The sequence below is a fragment of the Photinus pyralis genome, unplaced genomic scaffold, assembly GCF_008802855.1.
Source record: "Photinus pyralis isolate 1611_PpyrPB1 unplaced genomic scaffold, Ppyr1.3 Ppyr1.4_LG5, whole genome shotgun sequence".
Taxonomy (NCBI): domain Eukaryota; kingdom Metazoa; phylum Arthropoda; class Insecta; order Coleoptera; family Lampyridae; genus Photinus; species Photinus pyralis.
In genome coordinates this window covers 28,696,052-28,717,019 of record NW_022170596.1, presented here as the reverse complement: position 1 = coordinate 28,717,019, position 20,968 = coordinate 28,696,052, and the positions used below count along the sequence as shown (strand labels likewise).

Genomic DNA, 20,968 nt, shown 5'->3' with positions numbered 1-20,968 from the left:
AGTAGTCTTCATATGGACCCAAATATTATTTATATTATTAAAACTGCAAATGAAATAGGCCCCAGGTTTGAACTAGGCTAGGAAGCTATTCCGTCACGAATTTGGCATCTGGTTTTTTAATTGACAAAAAAACAATTTCAAATTGTAATGCAATTTTCCTGCAGTTTTTCCATCACTAAAAGTTTAGCGTGCTTATCGCACACATTCTCCAAGACACCAAAAGATGAACGTTTGGTAAGTATTTAGTGATCAAAAATGAATTGCTGTCAAGTCACCTTAGGAATTTTTGTTAACATGGGAAATCGTACTTAACTTGAACTTCCAAAGGCGACTCGCAGCAACTCATTTTTGATTGCCAGTGTCGATTTTGCCAATTTTTCCACACTGCGCAATAAATATATTTTAGATACAAAAAATGCACAGAGAACGTTGTGTTGACACACAATAGGACAAAACAAAATGGACTTAAATGAAAATTGTTCATTTTATTGAACTACAAGGATAAAAACAAATTACGTAAAATAATTGAACAAATTAAATAACGATAGTTTGGAGACAATATGCATTTGTAATATTTATTACTCTATATGAACATTATAACAATAAAATGAGAGAGCTACCATGCTATATTATAATACGTGAATACATGCCGTATATGTTGACAACAGATCTAAAAGTGGCGATAAAACGACATTGCCTTAAATGCAAGTTTGAATAAATACGTAAACGAGACACAATCAAAACCTTAAAATAAATATTCGTCAGACTTAATACCACTATTTAACGTACACAATTTAAATAAAAAGAAAATATGTTAAATATTTACAATTTCACACCTCTCCACTGTTCCCCATATTCACTCACCATTACTTTATGTAAATATATACAAAGTCCAAACTGCAAAAAATGATATCAAATATTGTCGAAATTATGGTAATGATTTCAGATAATCAAATAAAAATGAAAAAATATATAAAACATAGTAAAAGTGGCGATTTAAAAAAAAGATTAAATGCGAACCATTACCAAATTTTTACGTAATTTAACTACATTTTGTTTAGCTAAAGTACAATTGATTACAATTTGTCCAATCAATTAAAACTACATATGATGATTCTTAAACAAAGTTCATCGTTACTCGCTAAAATGGGAATACAAGCGCAGCAGTAGGTCAGTTCATTGCGAGAATGACTTAAGCAATACTCACTTTAAAATACCTTATACAATAAGCACTAGAAAAGTGTTTTATTGAGGAATCCTCAAGTATCACAGTTCACCAAATTCCACTTTCAGTATAAAAGTTCAACCGTCGTGATTTTTAAGTGCATTCTCGGCTTCTAACTGTTTTGCCGCAGCCTGTTTAGCTGCAGCTACGGCGGCTGATCGGCTAGCGCTCGACCTCAAATTTTTCCTCTCGATAACTGTCTCTGGATCCAATGGAACATCACCGGATCTACGTTTACCTCGTGTTCTTTTTGCATTTTTCTTTGGAGTTGGTTCCACCGTCGACATCGGCTCGGACTGAGTAACAGGTTCAACAGGTGCAATTTCTTGAGTTTCCGGTTCCGGAGAGGTGTGCTGAGGCAAGGGTGGAGGTGGTGTGGGTACCGATTGCTTGTTGTCGTTTTCCGCAGGTAAAGTCGGATTGCTACTTTTAACGACCGTGCTAGGAGGCAATAAAGTTTCAATATCTACTTCTGTTGAAGTGACGCACGCCACTGGTGTAGGATGAGTAGAAGTGGCATCGGATTCCTTAAATCTTTTACACTCGTTTGCGTCTTCCACAATCGTACTGTCAGAAACTTCGGTTGGATTTGGATCGCGTTGTCTTTTGGGAGTGGGAGTGGCACGCTGTTCATCAGGCACCGTTCGCGTCAATACATCCGGATTTCCCTTTGTCAATTTATCAAATGCCTCTTTTATTTCTTGTTCGCGCATTTTTTTCTGCGTCGGAATTTGAGCTTGAGTGGCTTCGAGTAACTTATTAAAGTCGGCAAAGTTCGGAAGATCTTTAATACCCCTAAACTTATCCACACCGCTATAATCCGAAGGCAACATGCCTCGCATGCTATCCGAGGTCTTGTTTTTTTCATCTTTTCGGTCTGCCTTATGTTTTACATTAGACGTGTCCAAAGTACCGGAAACTTTAGAAAGGCTCTCCAGTAGTTGCGTGTCGGGTGGTAATATTAAGTTTTGTAAGTGAGAATCACGATTAGGTCTGGGCGATTTCGATTGCGTCGCAGTCGTGCTGGTGGAGGTGACAGAAGGAGACCGACTCGCCTTTGTAGATTTTGTAGAATTAGGAGAAGCAGCAGGATTGAGATTTCCATTCAACAAGTTACATTGCTGCGCTAAAGTATCATATGCGGACATTCCGGGCTGCAATGCGAATGGATTCAAGCCACCCAACCCGAGAGGGGTGTACAAAAGACTAGGATTTGGGAAAAAGAAAGGAAAAGGAGTCGAAGACGGTAGAGATGTTGCCGGCGAAGAAGATACGGCCGACTTGTTTCCACTATGGACGTCAATAGGTTTCTGTGATTTCCCACTTTTACTTTCCGTCCCGCCACCAGTTGTACTTGCCGTACTTGTTTTAGGTTTTGCAGATTCGGGTGTCACCGGCACGGGATCCATTCCCATTCCCGGCAAACCCAGTCCGGCCAAATTTGCAAATAAATTCATATTACCTAAGTTGCCTAAACCTGCCATTGAGTTTAGCGCGTTCATATTCGGCATCCCGCCCGCAAAAGGCATTAAAAGCGGATTTTTCGGATCAAATAAAGGATTGTTCTTGGGATCAAAAAGTGGGTTCTTGGGATCAAATAATGGATTTTTAGGATCAAAGAGCATATTTTTAGAGTCAAACTGTCCCAAGCCCGATAGACCGGATAATAAACTAGAGTTGAGACCGGACAGACTTGAACCCGCTAAAGACGGAAAAGGTAAACTGGACGCCAACGAAGTGCTCATATTTGCGGAACTAACGCTCGAAGTTGACCCAGTAGGACTAGACAATAGAGGTGGCCTGCCAGGTGTAGATTTCTTTACCGACGAATTGCTGAAGCGTTTTTGCATATCGTGACCTAAATTTCCACGTTCCTTAACCAATTCCGCCCATTTAGGATCAATATCATACATGGGATTTTCCATTAACCACTGTCCTAAGCGTTTTAAAGTCGGAGCCTTCGGTCCTGTCAATTTTTTGTTTGTTACTCTATGAATTACAGACACATTTTCGTTTCCAGTTAATTTCTTCCAATCCAACAAAGACGGATCGACGCGTGGTCTACGCCTTCTAGGTGTTAAATAATCTGCATTTAAAGGCTGCTCCGCTAAAGCGGCATTTTGTTCAGCTAACCACTTATTTACCTTCGCTTCGTGAGAGTATGAGTTCACTTTTGAACTAAAATCGGCTACTTTGTTAATATCCGCAATCATAGCTTCGTAACTCTTTTGCTGCTGTTGCTGCTTTTTCAACAGCAAATTTTGCTGTTCAGCCTGAACTAAGAAGTTAGAAAAACTGTCCTTGCCAGGCATTGGAGATTTTAGGTTTGGAGTGGCACAGCTACGAGGCGGTGGCGCAGGGGAAGGTATCGAAGTAACTGTAATGGTAAAAGGTTTCTGATGATGAGAAGATGTTAATGGCGCAGAGGTAGGGGTAACGGTTACGCTTGGAGCAACTGTAGATTTCTTTGTCGTTTCCGGATACAACATTTGCTCTTTCGCAGCTGACAAACCCAGTACAATTTCGTCTAATTTTCTGCGTTTTTTTTCTTTTCCAACAACAGGTTCCTCGATCGGCTAGAAACATAATTAATAATTGTAATAGCGATTAAAGCAGTGCTAAGAATTGGGTGACCAAAAGCTCAAAGTTTCTAAAGGAGATTTGAACGATTTCTTTCTACACATAAGGCTTGGGATTTAACACAAGAGCTTTAATTCATGTACAAAGGAACACCCATACATTAGTAAAGATGGTATTGCATTGGGGTAAACAATGACCTTGCACTTTATTTTAAGAAAATACATGTTTTGAAGTAGCAGTAATCCGAATCAAACAAAATCTGGATGTTATAGATGACAAATTAAGCATTTATTAGAGATCTTTTATGGTACCAAAAAGACAAGAATCACAACAGATTCATGTGATATGATAAATTATTTATGTTTATGGGATGAGTTGCATATTGACGTCTTTTAAGACGATCTTTGAAAAAGTGCCACTGTAAATAAGAATTTCATCTTCCGAATCTCACATATTATTTATTTATTATCGCTCTTGTTCTAGGCCCTCAACAGGTCTTTGCCCAATTACAGAGTAACCCATATTGCAGTTTTTAGAGTTTATTGTGTGCTTTATTAAAATTGCAATACAGTAATTAATTATATAAAAATCTCTTCTATACATTAAAATTAGTTAGATATTAGTTTCATACTTACACAATTTTTACGTTTCATTAGTTTTGAAAGAGTATCGTCCAGTTTATTTCCGGACATTTTATGTGAAGCATTTGAATGCTTCTTTAAAGAGAAATCTTGCACTTCATTTTGTATGTCGTGACTTGACACTTTTGGGATGTCGAGATTGTTCATTTTAGGCAACCTGAAAAATTAAAGTGGATTACAGATTTCTTGTTAAGGCGTAAACTGAAAAACTAACCCCGAGCTCAAATCGATTGGTGTCAATGTACTGCTTGTACCTGGTATGACAGATGTTTGACCGATAGTTTTAGGAGCATGATATTTCAGCTCGTACGGCATCGTTAGTAATCTACCAGTTTGTTGATGAGCGGGTGGTGGTTGAAGGGACTGCGTGACTGGCGTTGATCTCCTAGAATCTTCTGAATCGTCATTATCCCAAGATGTGTTGGGTTTAGGCAATGGATTTGGTAACATTCCGTGGCTGCTATTCAGTAAAGCGTGTAATTTTGCCCGCTCCGTTTCCACATCAATCGCAATGTGGCGCTTACGTTTCTTGTGAAGACTATTTCGATGCAAATTGTCAGTGGTTATGGTAATGATTTCAGAATCTCCTAACGATAAAGGAGTAGAAGTTTCACGCTTAGGGGGATCGTTTGGAATTTCGTGAATTGGAATATCAAATTCGCCACCAATTCCGTTGGCATACGCAGAAAAGCTTTTTGAAGCCGGCCATTCTTTCGTTTCGATAGCATAAACTATATGCTGCAACCGAACTTGTATAGCATATTCCCTAGGCCATTTTACAGCATTATTAAATAACTGCGCAACTGTTGTCTCACTAAAATCGAGAGCACCCGTCCCTTGTTTATCCCTCAATACAAAGGTGTCAACTTGTGACAAACGAGACAGAGGTTGAATAACCTCTAAATCAGGGAACATCGCTTTAAGTTCGGCTGCTTGTTTTGCACAAATATCGGTTTCATCTTCCAATTCTTTTTTATTAGGTTTATCTGTCACATTGTCTGTATCTTTTTTTTTTGTCTCATCCGCCTGTTCTTCTTTCTCATTTATCTCATTCGCTTCACTTTCTTGCACTTTTGAAGGCTGGAGTTCTGATATCTCAACAGAAGCGGAAGGTTGATCGCTGGCGCCTTCAGTTTCAGTTTTTGTAGTCTCTTGTTTTTCCACTACTTCACTTTCTTCCTTACTTTCACTTTTAACTAAAGTCAATTCAATTTTTGTACTATCTTCCTTTTTCTTTTCCTTATCTTTATCATCGAGATTCTCCTTTTTTATGTTGACCTTTTCTATCTTAAGAGTACCTTCTCCCTTTTCTAACTTCACCAAAATTTCATTTTTATCAAATTTTAAAATATCCTCATGACTTTCCAGTTTTATTGCATCTTTACTGTCGAGTGACTCTGATGTCGTACAACTAACTTTTTTTCGTAAGATCTCTTGAAATGATAATTCGGGATCGTTCAATATGTAATAGTCTGTACGACCCAAACCATGCCTAAAACATAATATCTCATTTAAAAGTAAAATATTTATTTACAGGTATGCACTGTGTCTAAGATGGACGTTTATCATGGGGATCTTCAAAGCCATAGAAGATACGACAATGATGAAATTAGGGAAAAGATGCACAATTAAATTGTTATTATCATGCTTTAAAGAAAATCAAAAAATTCTGATTACTTCCAAAGATATAACAGAGAAACCCAAATTGGCCGATTTCTTTGTTATTTGAACAGACACAAAAAAATCAAAAACACTTTCCCATTGCCACTCTACAAGATAGCAGAGGGAGGTTTTCAGAACAAACAACGTCCGTTTCGGGGAAACAATCATCAACTTTATTTTTCTATATGGCCCGTAAAAAAAGTACATACAGTATTGAGTAGCATTTTTTATTACAAATACAACGATGTAGGGCACACAAAAAAAACAAAGGTTGGAAACTGTCGGTTTCAACAGGATGGTACACTCACGCACAATGCCTTGATCGTGAGACAATACCTAGCGGATATATTTTCCATTTTTCAGGAAATTTGTCCGATAGGTATTGTCGCACGATCACTGTGTTGTGTGCGGATGCACCGACCTGTTGAAACCAACTGTTGTTTTTTTTAATGTCCTAAATCTTTGTACTCGTAATTGTAAATGCTACTCAATACAGTATGTACTTTTTTTTACGGGCCATATAAAAAATAAAGTTGATGATGACTTCTCCGAAACGAAACGTTGTACTGAAAATCTCTCAACACTATCTTGTAGATCTGAAAAAGAGGCAATGAGAAAGTGTTTTTTATCTATTTGTATCTGTTCAAATACGATCAGGGAAAAATGAAAACGAAATCGGCAAATTTTGGTTTTTCTGGCATATCTTCACAAGCATTCTTTTCTTTGAAGTATGATAATAACTCTCTAATTCCGTATCTTTTCTCTAATTTGACCATCGTTGTATGCTCTATGGCTTCGGAGATCCCCACATCCTTATCTTGGACACAGTGTATATGTATATCATGATACAGTACGTCCTTGACAAAATTGATGTCAAGAAATGTAATCATACCCCCAAGACTTCGCTTTTGTGGTCAAGAAATGTAGAAAAAATAACCTTTTGACTTATAAAACGGTAATAACGCAATACAGTTCAACTGAAATCTTATGAATAAACCTACCCTTTCTAAACCGCTAATCTTGATAAGTTGATTGAATCTCTATGAAAAAAAAACCAAAATGGCGTTTTTCTACAAAGAAATTGTTTTTTCATAGAATCCGACCAAGTCACTAAAATGTTACCACTCGAAATGGTAGGTACACTCAATACATTTACTAAAAAACACAATGTTTGCCTTTTTTTTACAAAGATTGTTCCTGCTTTATAGCCAAAAACTTCTGTGCACAAAGGCAAAGTTTTGGGGGTGCAACACCTATTATATTTTTGAAACATGTTGACAAGACAACCACTGTAATAAACATAAAACTTTATGTACTATGTTTACTTACTTTGCAACACCTAACAGAAGATCCTTATCGTGCTTCCCCGGAAGCCACCATTCAGGCATATCTGCAGATGTGGCACACACTTTCAGTCGATCGTCCAACTTGGGATGCGTAACAATTTCTTCACGTATTCTCGATAACAATTCCAATCTTTCCAATGTCCGTCTTGCCTTTTCTTCACTAATATGTTCTATAGTAGTATCATAGCTATCGTCGTCTAATTTAACACCTGTTTGTCTTTTACACATGACCACAAAATTCTTATAATAGTCGGTAATTTCGTCGTCCGATTTTTTATCTAGCTTTGCTAACTGCTTAAACTTGATCCAATCATAGGCTTTCTTTTTCCGAAAATAATTAACACCGTATGAAGAAACGACACGAAAGAAATCCGCCTCCTCTCGTCGAGTCCACTTCCTGGCGATACTATGCCTTTCTTTTTCTCTTACGGCTTGCTCCAAATGTTTTCCTTGTCGTTCCATCTTCTAGAAATGTTAGATTCAATATTCTCACTTGAGAAGTTTGTTTATTGTAAACCAATCACAAGTCAGTACATTTGAAAAGATAGCACACAACGTATTTGTAATGTATTTTAACGCTATCGTAGCGAATACAATAAAATACATTTTAGGTGCCAATGCTAAGACCATTATAACGGTAGAAAAATAGACCGGACCTTCTGTGTAGTGTCTTCATTCTGACATTTTTTTCATCCATTTTATATTTTTGATACTTAACAGCGTGATTTCAAGCAATAATAGTGGTTTGAAGGTCGAGCACATTCAAACATAACAAATCAAAGAAAATGATCCACGTTAACATAAAAAAAGAGAAGATTAGTTGACGTCATGTCTACAGGTAGAGTGAAACAATTTAAAAAACATGCAGTATTCTTCTACGGTTACACTGGTCAGTCGTATAACACAGAATACATGTCGTACTATGTACCAATAAACAATGTAATTTAAGTAAACTAAGAAAATTCCCAACGCATGTCTTTACATTAAACGAAGCAAAATGCAATCCAATCCACAACAAAACAAACTTGATGTGCATTATTTGTATAATTTTTATTCATTGATTGTCAACTTTTGCTGTTACTGCAAAGTGCAAATATCAACCAAACTAGTATGCATTCCTTTTCTTAATTGTAATTATTTTACATTGAACGACACACGTCTAGAATTTTATAGTTAACAAAAACTATGCTATACATAAATGAACATTAGACAAAAATAGCTATCCAACTTGGGTACAAACAAATGAAAAAGGATTTGAACGTTTGAATATAACTGATCAGATACAAACATATAATCAACTAACAAAATAAAATAAAAATAAAACAAATTTACTAACCAAGAGATAGAGGGCTAGCTGTTGTAGGTCCCATCCAGGCATGGCAAGAGAGGCGGCATCACGCGCATCTAGCTGTTGCGACACCTGCGCCAATGCAGCCAAGGGGGAGGACAGGGCACTCTCTACACTCGCAGGCTGCACAGTGCATAACTACATACTACAAGAACATCTAGCACGCTCATGCGTGTGCAGATGATTATGATATATAAGATTTAGAAAAAAAAACGCAGTTTTATCCTTACGTTTTTTCATTATAATGATTTAATGATATGAAATATACGTTAATAACATTATATAAAAAATTTAAGCACAAAGCAGCCATCAAGCACAGTTCATACATTGAAGAATGTACCAACTAACATATAAACTGAAAGTTTATAAACATAAAGATGAAAGCTTAGTGCTAAAAACCATTAAACTTATTTGATAATATAAAATGGTTATTAACAGACATTGTTTGCGTACCTTTATTTTTGCTAATTTTTGTTGTTCCTCCTTACGATAACTTCTTTGATACGAAGTTATAACACGCCTCAGTCGAGTATTGAGATCGGTTGCCGATGGCCACATTTGTTTATCGTCCAAATCATCGTACAGCCGATCATCCGGATCTCCCGACGGTTGAGTTTCAGACGAACCCGACGGTCCCGGAGAAGGTTCCGCAATTTCAGAATTAAGCTCAGAGAGATCGCGAAATCTCGATTTTAAACTGAATTCTTCGTTCGTATCTTCATCGTCCAGATCATCGTCATTACTGTTATGGCACAAATTATTTTTTTATTAGAAAAACATACATTGAACAAATGGTAATTATATGCCACTGTTGTTTTTTTTTAGTTTGGCCGACAAATACGTAGAGATTCCGAATAAAATTATTTTGACAACAGCATACATTCTAATAATTTGGCTGTAAAATAATTAGTTAAGTTAGGTCTCTCACTTACAAGATAAGTATTTATTTGTGACGCGTTTTATTTAATGTAAGTATTAGCCAGGTAAGTGAGTTTTTACTGGCGATAGGAGAAGTTGACTGGCGAGCCGTCAGGCGAGCCTGTCATCTCCTAGAGCTAGTAAAAACCATTACCTGGCGTATAATGTACAATATTTTATTTGTTACTCATTTGTAAACGTAAATAATTAGTTCTTAAATTGATCTCGAAGAAATGTCTAAAATATCATGTTATCCATGTAACAGAGACTTCGCATTAATTCTGCCCAATGAAATTACTAGATTACTAACTTGTAAAATTTTTACAGGTCAGCTGTCAGTTTTACAAGTCAATACCGTTCGTTTAAATTACGTTCACTTGTTTGCTGTTGTTTACTATCGAGGAACAAATAAAATCAGTTTACGTTACTCGTTTTGAATACCTGCCTCAGCTACTCTATACTGTACTTTATTATACGTGGAAAACACAAACTTTTATTTTGCGTTACAATAATTTTCGAAATTCTCTTAATTTTTACCAAGGTATAACAGTAAGAAGTTAAACTTAAAATAAACGTTACTTGTGTTTTCCGCGATTTAGGGGCTGCATATAATATATACTTGAGTATACATTTAGGAGCAAGTTGGGCGTCTCTTATGGAATAAATAGATTACATAATGTTAGAGTTGTCACTCTGTATTCGGTCTGTGAGATTACTACTAATATTTCTAAAAATTAATAAGCGAAGCATTAAGAAGCTAGAACCATAATTCCGTTACACCATATATAAATTATGAAAATTTGTGTGCAGCCGATTAAAAACAGTAGTTAAAAAATAATTGTATTCGGATCAATTTCGTAACCACCACATTAATGTAATAAAGAAACCGCATGCAAAGGTTTACTTAAGTCGCATATATATTAGCCAAGCTGTGGCTACGTAAAAACATAAATAATACAGTCTTAATTGGACAAAACAATACCTGTAGTATAATCTGCAGTTAGTAAAAATAGTTAAACCGACGATGGACATGACTGCAATGATTGCTGAGGGAAAAACTATGACTACTTACAGTGCAGGTGTGGGGGGTTGCGTGTTAGAAGCCAGCTGGAGCTCTCGAGCAGAGGGCGGGCCACAGCGGGACAGGAAACATAGGGTGGGGTCTGCACGCATCTCCGTATAATTTTCATAGCCGTGCTTCCAAGTGCCCACTAGCAGAGACTTGTCGCATTCTGAATCCCACCACTCACAAGGCAATTGTTCCGTTATCGGAGGATTTACCGGCAGGGCACTGTGAATAATGTTGCCAATTGTCAATTTTGATTTAAGTTACTTTTTGAGACTCAAGTTGTATTTACACTGTCCACTTCTGATGAAAGAGAAGATCTTTTTTTTTTTATTTTTTTTTAAAATTCCAAACTGTATCCGGTTAGACAGTAGTTTTCAGTAAATGAGCATTTTGACGAAGATCTAAAAAGAAATTTGGTACCAAGTGCCGTACCGCTGATTTTCAATTTAAAGGGGGTAAGGAACCAATTTGTAAATTAATATTATGTTAATAATAAACGATAAATTAATAAATAGGGTTAAAAATAAGCGACGTAAGCTTTATGTTTGCCAAGATATGAATTTTATTAATCACTCGCACACACATATCGTTTAAAATGAAAACTTAGATAAATATAACGTGAACATGAAAGTGGAATGAGTCTCGCAAAGCATCTAGCATAGCCACAAGCACGGGCATGCATACAAAGTTAATAAAATGGAAAGCCAAGACTATTTCCCAATAATGTGTCCGGTCAGTATCCTAAGTGATATTATATGGTTAATGGCCAAACTAAATACTGATCAAACATCAATATTGCACCAAAGAACACTTAAGAGTACGAAATGATAAAAAAATTATACGTATACAGTACCTAGCATGTACTCCGTCCGCTATATGTTGAACCAAATCGCCGATTATTTCGTGTTTTATGTAATATAACATGCGAACACGTAGAAGTACCCTGAAACATACCACAACTACTGTAAAACCCTGTATTGTTAATTCGCATTTCTAAAATATACATATATGTCACCAGATCAGTGTGTGAGAAGTGTTTATTTCATAAAATACCTAAAGTATTTTCTAAATTAGCATGAAGTTCATCATCAAGTTATGGCGTAAAGTTTGTAGACAAAAAACCACGGATAAATCTTACTTGTTGGCATGTCGACCCAGATGTTTCTTGTAGTTGCTTTCTAAGAAGATGTCGCCATCATATTTCTCATTTTTACTCCAGTGATTGGGATCTGTAAGAGCAGCGTGCCGAGAATCTCTGCTTTTCTTCTTATTTTTATTTCGGATACCTCTAGGTACTGGATCCTTTAACCCGTGATGATTCCTAGTGATTTTCATTCCTTCCCCGTACTCACACGGAGTGATTAAATCCCAGATAAAGCTCCGAATTTTTTCATCCCCTCGATAAAAGCGGAGACAATAAAGTAACTGCAATAAAATGTGTAAAGTACGAAAGTTATCGGCGATAAACTTACAATAACTCTGGCGCAATCCTCAATATCGGACTCCTTCCACCCTTTTCTTAACTGAGAATGGTCCAATATTTCTCGCCATCTTCCCCATCCGAAAGTGAGAAGCCCTCTCTCGACCATAAAGCATTCGCGACGAGCCCAACTGCCATATACAATATCACCCCTCTCCCCTTCTCTGGGCATATAATCATCGCTTCTCAACTTCTTTTTTAATTTTTTGCTACGTCGACTACGCATACCCAATGTTAGACCTTCGTTTTCGCCGTCCGAATCGGTAGAACTTTCCAACTCTGACATATCGATCGCGCTTTCATCATGCCCGTACCGCTTAATTTGGGTGCGTCTTCGTGGCTCCGACAATACCAAATCTTCAGTTTCGTCTTTTTCGGTCGTATCAATGTCGGCTCTCTTCGCCCATTTATTCCAAAAATCTGGATCGTCGATATTGATATCCGATCTATTTGCACTGGAAGCAAAACTGGCCTTAGAAAATGTAGAACCTTTCTCCGACTCCATCGTTATAACTTGAGTTCTTCGCGCCAATATCATGTCGATGTCCTCCTCGCAAAATTTATCACCGTCCTCCTCATCGAGCAACGCCCCGTACGCTCCCTTTTTCAATAGATCTTCGATTTCTTTTTTGGAAAGTTGACGGTTTCCCGATTCCTTACCGCCTTGAGACGTGTTCATACTTTGCAGCACCGCCTTATCTAAACCCAACTTTAAAGAAGCCTTATCGAACATCTCCCTTTCGTAAGTATTGCGACACAATAATCGATAAATTTTAACCATTTTTTGCTGACCGATTCTATGGCATCGTGCTTGTGCTTGCAAATCGTTCTGCGGATTCCAGTCACTATCGTATATGATGACCGTATCGGCCGCCGTTAAATTTATACCTAGCCCTCCGGCTTTCGTGCACAATAAAAATATAAACCTATCCGAATCAGGTCTGGAGAATCGATCGATGGCCGCCTGACGTAAATTTCCACGAATTCTTCCATCTATTCTCTCGAAGGGATACTTTCTATACATGAGATAATCTTCCAGTATGTCCAGACAACGTACCATTTGGCTAAATATTAATACTCGATGACCGTTTGCGCGTAATTTGGGTAATAGTTTGTCTATAAGTACCATTTTACCGCTAGAATTGATCAACGCTTTATAATACGCATCGACATCCTCTCCGTGCTGCATTTTAAAATCGTACTGAATTTGATCTTCCGCTCCATTTAAAAGGTAGGGATGTATGCAACACTTTCTAAGCTCCATCATCGTATTCATTAAATTCGGAATATTCGCTTGAGTTGTACCTTTTTGTAAAAATGAGAAATTCCTTTCTAAAATACCGCGATAATATTTTTTTTGAATATTGGTCAACTCCACTTCCACCACCGTTTCTTCTTTTGGCGCCAACGACTTTTCTACGTCTTCTTTCAATCTACGAAGCATCATCGGTTTCAAAATGCATTGCAATTTTTGTACCTCTTGTTCCGATTTCAGAGCACCAAATTCTTGCAAGAATTGCTCAGAATTAGCAAACTGCGTCGGTTCTAAGAAGTTTAGCAAAGAAAATAACTCGTTAACGTTGTTCTGCAAAGGCGTTCCGGATAGAAGAACACGATGCTCCAAATTTAATTGTCGTAAACCCTCTAATAATTTGCAGTTTCTATTCTTTAGACGATGCGCCTCGTCGATGATACAAACACGCCAATTAAATCCTTTCAAATCGGCAAAGTCGGTAACGATGATCTCAAAAGTGGTGATCAAAATATTAAATTTTGTTATTTCTTTAATGGGCTGTCCCTTTTCGTTTTTATAGAAATATTCGTATTCCTGCAACATATTTCTACTGGCAGACGATCCGTGATAAACAATTACGTTTAACTCGGTCCACGCTTCGATTTCGCGCTGCCAGTTAGGTATGGTCGAGAGTGGGGCGATGATCAAAAATGGGCCTCGAATGCCAAACTCGTGGACGGCATGAATAAAAGTCAAACTCTGAATTGTTTTACCCAAGCCCATCTCATCCGCCAGAATACAATTTCTGCCGTTATGCCACGAAAACAACAACCAATTAAGACCTTCGAGCTGATATTCGCGTAAAATGTTTCCACCTTTATAGATAGGCGACTGTTCCAATTTTAACCACAAATCGGGATGTTGGCGTCTCTTCGGTTTCCACCTATCCTTAGGCGGAATCGCTCTAAACAATAAAAATTGTTGTATTTTTAAAGGATCGACGTCTTCCTCCAATTCCCACGTACTATCCTCGTATTGAAGCGACCTCCATTTAACCAAATAATGTTTAATCGTCTCCTGCGTATTTGGATCGGTATGTTCGGCCACATCTAGAACTCGATCCACTTCGAGATAATCGGGATTAAAGGGCTCGTCGTCTAAATACTCGAAAATATTCAATTGTTGCTGTTGTTTTTGTTTAAAACGTTTGATCTTATTCGCGATTCTTTTATCCCCTTTGTATAACTCCTCCTCGGTTCGCCACTCGCAATGCAAATACGAAAAATTTCTGTACTTGACGTAATATTCTTCCACATCTACGACCATCATTTCAAATTTCTTTTCGGGTGCACCTTCGCTTTTGGCTTCTTCGGTGAGTTCAGCAGGAGTTTCCGTAACGTCAATTTTATCTTCAGTCTCTTCCGCTGTTTGACTAGGTTCGGTGTGCTTTTCGGCTTCATCGTCTGCGGTTGGTTTTGGTGCAGGATCGTCTTTATTGACCTCCATAAGTTTCTCGCGTTTACTCATTCTCGACGATAAAACATATTGCACCACCATTGCGTCATCCTCGGTGGTATTTACGTAGACGAAATTTGGCTTATTTCCGGCGGCATCGTTTACAAGAGTCGGCTCTTCTAAAATTTCCATAATACTAGGCTGCGAGGGAGCAATAACTGGTGGGGCGGGAGCGACCGTCTTTTTGGTTTTGGATGGGGCGGCGGGGGAATCGTCGTCTGAAAATCGCAACATTACGTCGTCTACGTATTTCTTCCTTTGGGTATTCCTGGCGGATCGTCTTTTTTGAGTCGTATTGTCTGCATCTTCGGGAGGTGATGGAGGCGGTGTGGAAATTAAATCTTCGCCTTCGCCGTCAGATTCGGCCAACACACTTTTACGTTTTTTGCCTTTACTTATCCCAACCGTTCTAGAAGTCCGTGCTTTTGTGGACACAACTTTTTTAGGTATCGGCGGCGGTTTGACACGTTTAGGAGTCTTTCGAATCATTTTCTCTATTTCTTCGTTGGAGTTGGACTGATCTTCGAATGTGTATTCGTCTTTTTTAGTTTCAGGTTCGCTCAATACCTCCGCAATTCCGTCGGCAGTAGTTTGAGAATCGGCTTGAACTTGTTCCGGTTCCCTCGTCGATTCGGGCAATATTTCTCCCGGTTCGGACATGCTAAAATCTTCCATTAACAAGGACTGCGATGTCTGCGATATGTCGCCGAGGTGTTCTTCTCCACTTTCGGTCGATTTATTAAACAAATCATCCGTAATAATGTCATCTCCGTCAAACTTCTTTTTTCTGACATATTTACGTTTGACTCGCTGTTCCTTAGGCTCCTTTGGTTCGCGTTTTTTTCTTTCTTTCGGAATTTTTGGTTCCTTTGGTAATTTAGGTTCTTTCGGTTTCTTTGGTTCTCTGGGCTTTCTCGAGCCCCTACCCTTCTTCTGTTTATCCAAATCCATCTCTCCGGACATGGGGTCCATTCCAATTTCGGTTAGCTCACCAGAATGAATGTTCAATCCGGCACCCGGCGTGACGCAATCTTCAGACACTGGCAAAGGTTGTTGGGGCATCATCATTCCCATCGGGGACGCCATACCTGACTGAGGTATTTGCATGATCGCGTCCTTTTCGTTCTTCTTCTGACGAGGTTTCTTTGCTCTCGGGCCGCCCTTTCCGCGTCCTCGCCCGGTCGTACTAGAAACCTGAGGGCTATCGATCATCGGTGACGTAAATAAAGGACTTTGTAGAACACACTGTGGACCCCCGTTGCACTGATCGTTGGCTTCATGTTGGGCGAGTATATTCAACCTCTCTTGTAAATGAGAAATTTTGTCCTGATTTTCTGGAGCGGGCGGCATACAATAAAGTTCTTGTAATTGTTGTTGCAAAGCTGCACGTTCTTGATGATGGCTAATCGGTGGCTGATAACCGATGTCTTGATTTGCTAACATGGGAGGAATTCCGGGTACCATGACGGGAGGCGCGCCTAGTCCCATAGGCATTCCCTGCATATTCATGGGCATGCTGTGCGTCATCGACCTTGGTGGTGGGCCTATCGACAAACCTGCATTTCCCATTATCGAATTCGGATTTTGTTCAAATATGCCCTGCGCTTGAGAATGAGGAGTTAAACTGGTCAAGTTTGGGTGAGGAGGTGGCAAATTTTGAGTATGTTGAGTAGGCGGTGGAGGTGGCTGCGATTGTACCAACGTCTGATTTTGAATTGGCGGTAAATTGCTCTGATTATTCTGATTGCTCGTAATAGTCGGCGGGGGTTGCTGTGTCTGATGTACCGACGAAATCTGTGGCATATTAGGTAACATTTGGTTTGCAGGCGGAGGAACAGGATTTAAAATTTGCAGTTGTGGTTGATTTGTTTGCATCAAACTTTGGGGAGGTACTTGAGATAGTGGTGTTAGCGACGCTGGCTGAGATGTTGTCGTCGGAGTTGGAGTAATGTCTCGTGATAGAGATGTTAGCGACGGCTCTTGATTGTAAAGTGGCATATTGGACGGCATTAAATCATCCATGTTAATTTTTGTAGGTTGCAATGGAGTTTTGTTATAGCTGGTCATACTAGATACGCTCGTAAAATCGGTAAAATTCGTTGCGTTGCTTTGACTCTGTGTAGGTTGTTGTGTTGCGGTACTGCTATTACTACTATCTTCTATCGATTTAAGTGACTCGACATTGGCTGGAAGACTCGATTCTTGATTACTGGCTGCATTATCGTCGGTTGTTGACGACGGTGTAGGAGTCGGAGGATGAGAGATGGGTACATCGTGAATACTGCTGGGAGTTGAGACTTCTGCATTATTTGTAGTGCTACTAGGTTTATCGACCATCGTCGTAGAAATTGGTGATCGTACAGAACTGTAGTCGCTTTGAGTAATTACTGGAGGCAAATTTAATGTCCCCGTAGTGGATGTAGTTTCGTGAGGCATCGGAGCGCTCACTTCGGGAATAGAGACGGGTTTATTTACTTCACCGCGTAATTCTTCTGATGTAAAATTCTGTTCTAAGCTTTGGCTACTTTGTAGGCTTTGGAGCGGCACATTTGACGATGGCGGTAACGATTGTTGGGAGGGAGGAGGTATTCCCTGATTCTGATCCAGTAAGGTTAGACTTCCGTTGATATTTGAGATGTGTAGGGGCCGTGCTTGCTGAGATGGAGGTTGTTGTTGTTGTGGGGGAGGCCACTGTTGCTCTGTTATAGGATTTCTAAGCCCAACTGAAGGTGACAGAGGATTTTGCGTCGACTGTGGAGGTCCCAACGTATTCCTGGGCTGATACGTAGGGTATTCTGTATTATTTGTGCTGACAGATGGCATTACCATTTGCTCCAGTGCTTGTAAGGTACTTTGCTGAGAGTATGTGGACATGGGTGCTGGCGAAGCCGTAGTCGATTTTGGCGTTAAACTTGTGGGCGGCCTTGGACTTAGAGTTGTCTGTTGCATCTGAGGATGAGGCGATACATTTGGCTTTGCAGGTGACATCACTGGCCTGGGCGACATTTGTGGCGCAGGCGGCCGTGGTGACATTTGAGGTCTAGGAGATGACAATTGTGGTGACAATTGTGGAAACGGGGCTCGGTATTGAGGACTTCCGCTACCTAAGACTCCTCCTGGGCCCGTCGGATGCTTTGAAGGATACTGCTGAGGTGTAGCGCTGACCTCCATCGGCCTTTGAATACTTTGCATAGGTTGGTGAGACGTCTGACTATAACTCAAAGAGTTGGGGTGTGTTAGATGATTTTGTGCGGGAGGTTGCTGAGGTGGAGGGGCGTGTCCTTGATTGGTGGGATGTGTCTGAGGCATATGTCCGGGCGAAGGGCCAGTATGGGGAGACGAATGAGTGCTTAATGCTTGGTTATGGCCCATATGATTATACTGTTGTGCTTGCGACACCCCCATTTCAATTTGATGATGTGTTTGAGGGTACTGGTGATGATGCGGCATTCTTTGATGCATATAACCTGTGTACGCTGCCTGTCCCGCTGTTGTGGGATAGGCTGTATTTTGGGGATAATGAGGTGTATGTCTCTGTTGCATGGGGTATGTAGTTTGGTGAGGTTGTTGCATAATGGGATGCTGCGTTGGAGGAAACTGATGTTTTTGTTCCTGTTGATGACCGTAAGCCATTGGTTGTTGCCTATAGCTACCCATTTGACTGTATCGATGAATTGGGTAACTGGAGTGTTGACCCCAACCTTGCATCGTGGCAGCATCTCCCATACTTAACTGGTGATCTGGGATCGAGTACATATTATCGGGTTGATACGGATACTGCCCTGATGCCGTCGCCTGAGGTGCCGGAGGCCTCACCATTTGTCTTTGATGGGTGTATGGGCCTCCGGGCGGTCCCATCGGCCGTTCGGTACCATAGCCTTGAGTGTACATGTTTTGAGTGTTGGGATCCATGTGGGTGAAATCCGTTCCGCCGAATGAAGCCAATTTTTGTAGAGGATTCTCTTGAGTGTACGTTGGCTGAGCGTAAGCTGGAGCAGCATCACGTGCGCCCGTCACCGCAGGGTCGAAATGGTCTCCACCCAGATCGGGTAAACCTTCCAACATTCCAGCTCCATCTTCCCCGAACAAGTCGTAAGAGTCCATCGCTTTAGGCGGCACATAGCGCCTCCCTACTGTTCATCTCTCACCATACCATCGCTATAAAAATAACGATGCAGATTTTACTATATAGTTACGCCACCACGCGACAGCAAGCAAATAAAATTTAAAAATTGATAGCCTCACAATGCGGAGGTAACGACGTAGGCGTCACAGCTGAAGGGGAAAAGCTATACGCTTATGATTTTAAAAACATGAGCGTTACAACTTTCCACCCCGAGACGTGACGATTTATTCTCAGCAGATGCCATCGTTAGGTACCTACGAACAGTAAGCGACAGTTGTCTATGCACTAAAAATTATTTCGATCGACGCCCATTAAGCGATCACAAACTTTTCTGATAAGAATCTGTTGTTTTTTGAATTACAAGCTACAATTTTATTAAGATTTGCGAATGAATCCCACAAAATAAACAAATAATTATTCTTCAAAAACAAGTTACATGTCGGGAGTGATAGTCTTATCACTATACCTATTCTTTCAATTTTCGTTCAGTTGTTTTGCAAATGTGCAAGGTAAACAAACATAGTCTATTACCTCCTACTAGTTAACAAAACAAAACGGCAAATAAGAGACGGTCGTCTCCATGACAACGTATAAATAAGGGTCATAACGTCATCTAAAATAAACGAAGACGCTCTGTTAGAAGTGATGGTCCTTCAGGACGGTTTTCTCGAGTTAATTAAGGGATTGATTGGTGACGTGAGTTCAATTTTAAAAAAAAGGGGGGGATTTTCCATGCCTTTCGATTATGTGGGTTCGTTTGAGAAAGTAGTAAAATTAAATAAACGTACAATATTCAATGTCAAAGTTGATAAGTAATTAACCGTTAAGTTATCAATCTGCACCCGGCAGAGAACAATGAACCTTACCGCGACCGCCATTTGAGATCCACCGCTTGGGTGCTCGCGTTCCAAATTAGCGATATTGCGGATTCTGTCAAAGGTCACAGAATCCCTCAACCCTATCACGTTATAAATGTACACTTTAATGTCAATCACTCACTTTTCCTAGGTTTCGATTTCATTTTTTTTACAAAAAATTATCAAATGTAGATCATACACATGCCCGACATCACCAGTAATGAGAGAAAAGAGACTATTTAATTGGATAGAATAATACAGTTCTGTATTTAGTTGTCGAAATACGACCAATCAGGTGATATCTTGTGTGGATGCATTAGAAATGTTGATTTTCGAACAACCAATGGCGAATTAGAACACTTATTAGAACCAAACAATTTTAAAGGATACTTTTAAGAAACCCCACGATTTTAATCTAACGGACGCCAAATAAGACAAATATCGAACAATTAAACGACTAGGCAATACGATGTTTAAAAAAACTCACCATGGACACCGCTGATCTGGTGTGAGTGAATCGACTTCTGACAAGCAACTAACTATTTTACTACTTCCGCACTTTTATTACTTTAACAACCTTCACAATTTTAAACATCACACTAAAATATTACTTAAATTGCTTTTAACTAATTCTCCAAAACTTTCGTTTATATCAAGAATTTCCTTAATTAAAATCGATGCTTACAGAAGGTACATAAAACGAGGACTCCATTTTAACTACTACGCTTTTACAGGACGAGGGTTACGACATCTATGGCGCGAAATTTAAAAATTTATTACCTTACATCCTCCCGTAAAGATTTCCTATTATTATGAAATGGAATAGGCGTAATGGTACGGAAAATATTGACCCAATAATATTATCCTCGCTAATATATTGTCTACGATCTCGTATGGTCTATGTCGCGAAGACTATTTTGCTTTCATTAAAATAATACCCCAAACCGTCAATTTATTTGAAAAGTGT

The 20,968-nt window shown here is 39.3% G+C and overlaps 1 protein-coding gene across 5 annotated transcripts; it reads right to left on the bottom strand.

Annotated features, from left to right (window-relative positions):
• Positions 1-561: 561 nt before the first annotated feature.
• On the bottom strand, positions 562-20,736 carry LOC116170088 (chromodomain-helicase-DNA-binding protein 7). 5 transcript variants are annotated; one of them, XM_031486275.1, is made up of 12 exons: positions 20,489-20,736; positions 12,262-19,176; positions 12,076-12,214; positions 11,928-12,018; positions 11,643-11,732; positions 10,793-11,011; positions 9,256-9,544; positions 8,791-8,925; positions 7,438-7,919; positions 4,661-5,938; positions 4,441-4,603; positions 562-3,801 (listed from the first exon to the last, which is right to left on the bottom strand). In XM_031486275.1, exons 2-12 carry the CDS (start codon positions 19,120-19,122, stop codon positions 1,303-1,305), a joined length of 12,246 nt encoding a protein of 4,081 aa, XP_031342135.1. In that variant the 5' UTR covers positions 19,123-19,176; positions 20,489-20,736; the 3' UTR covers positions 562-1,302. The 5 variants fall into 5 exon arrangements, with proteins under 5 accessions (XP_031342135.1, XP_031342132.1, XP_031342134.1 ...); XM_031486272.1 differs by having other exon boundaries at positions 11,928-12,214; XM_031486274.1 differs by having other exon boundaries at positions 7,438-7,916; positions 11,928-12,214.
• Between the last annotated feature and the right edge of the window lie 232 nt (positions 20,737-20,968).

Coding starts and splice junctions, on each gene's coding strand:
- LOC116170088 (XM_031486272.1), bottom strand. CDS start 19,122: ATGGACTCTTACGACTTGTTCGGGGAAGATGGAGCTGGAATGTTGGAA. Junction 7,920..8,790: donor AGCTAGCCCTCTATCTCTTG/GTTAGTAAATTT, acceptor TAACATTTCTAG/AAGATGGAACGACAAGGAAA. Junction 5,939..7,437: donor CTTCTGTTAGGTGTTGCAAA/GTAAGTAAACAT, acceptor ATTATGTTTTAG/GCATGGTTTGGGTCGTACAG.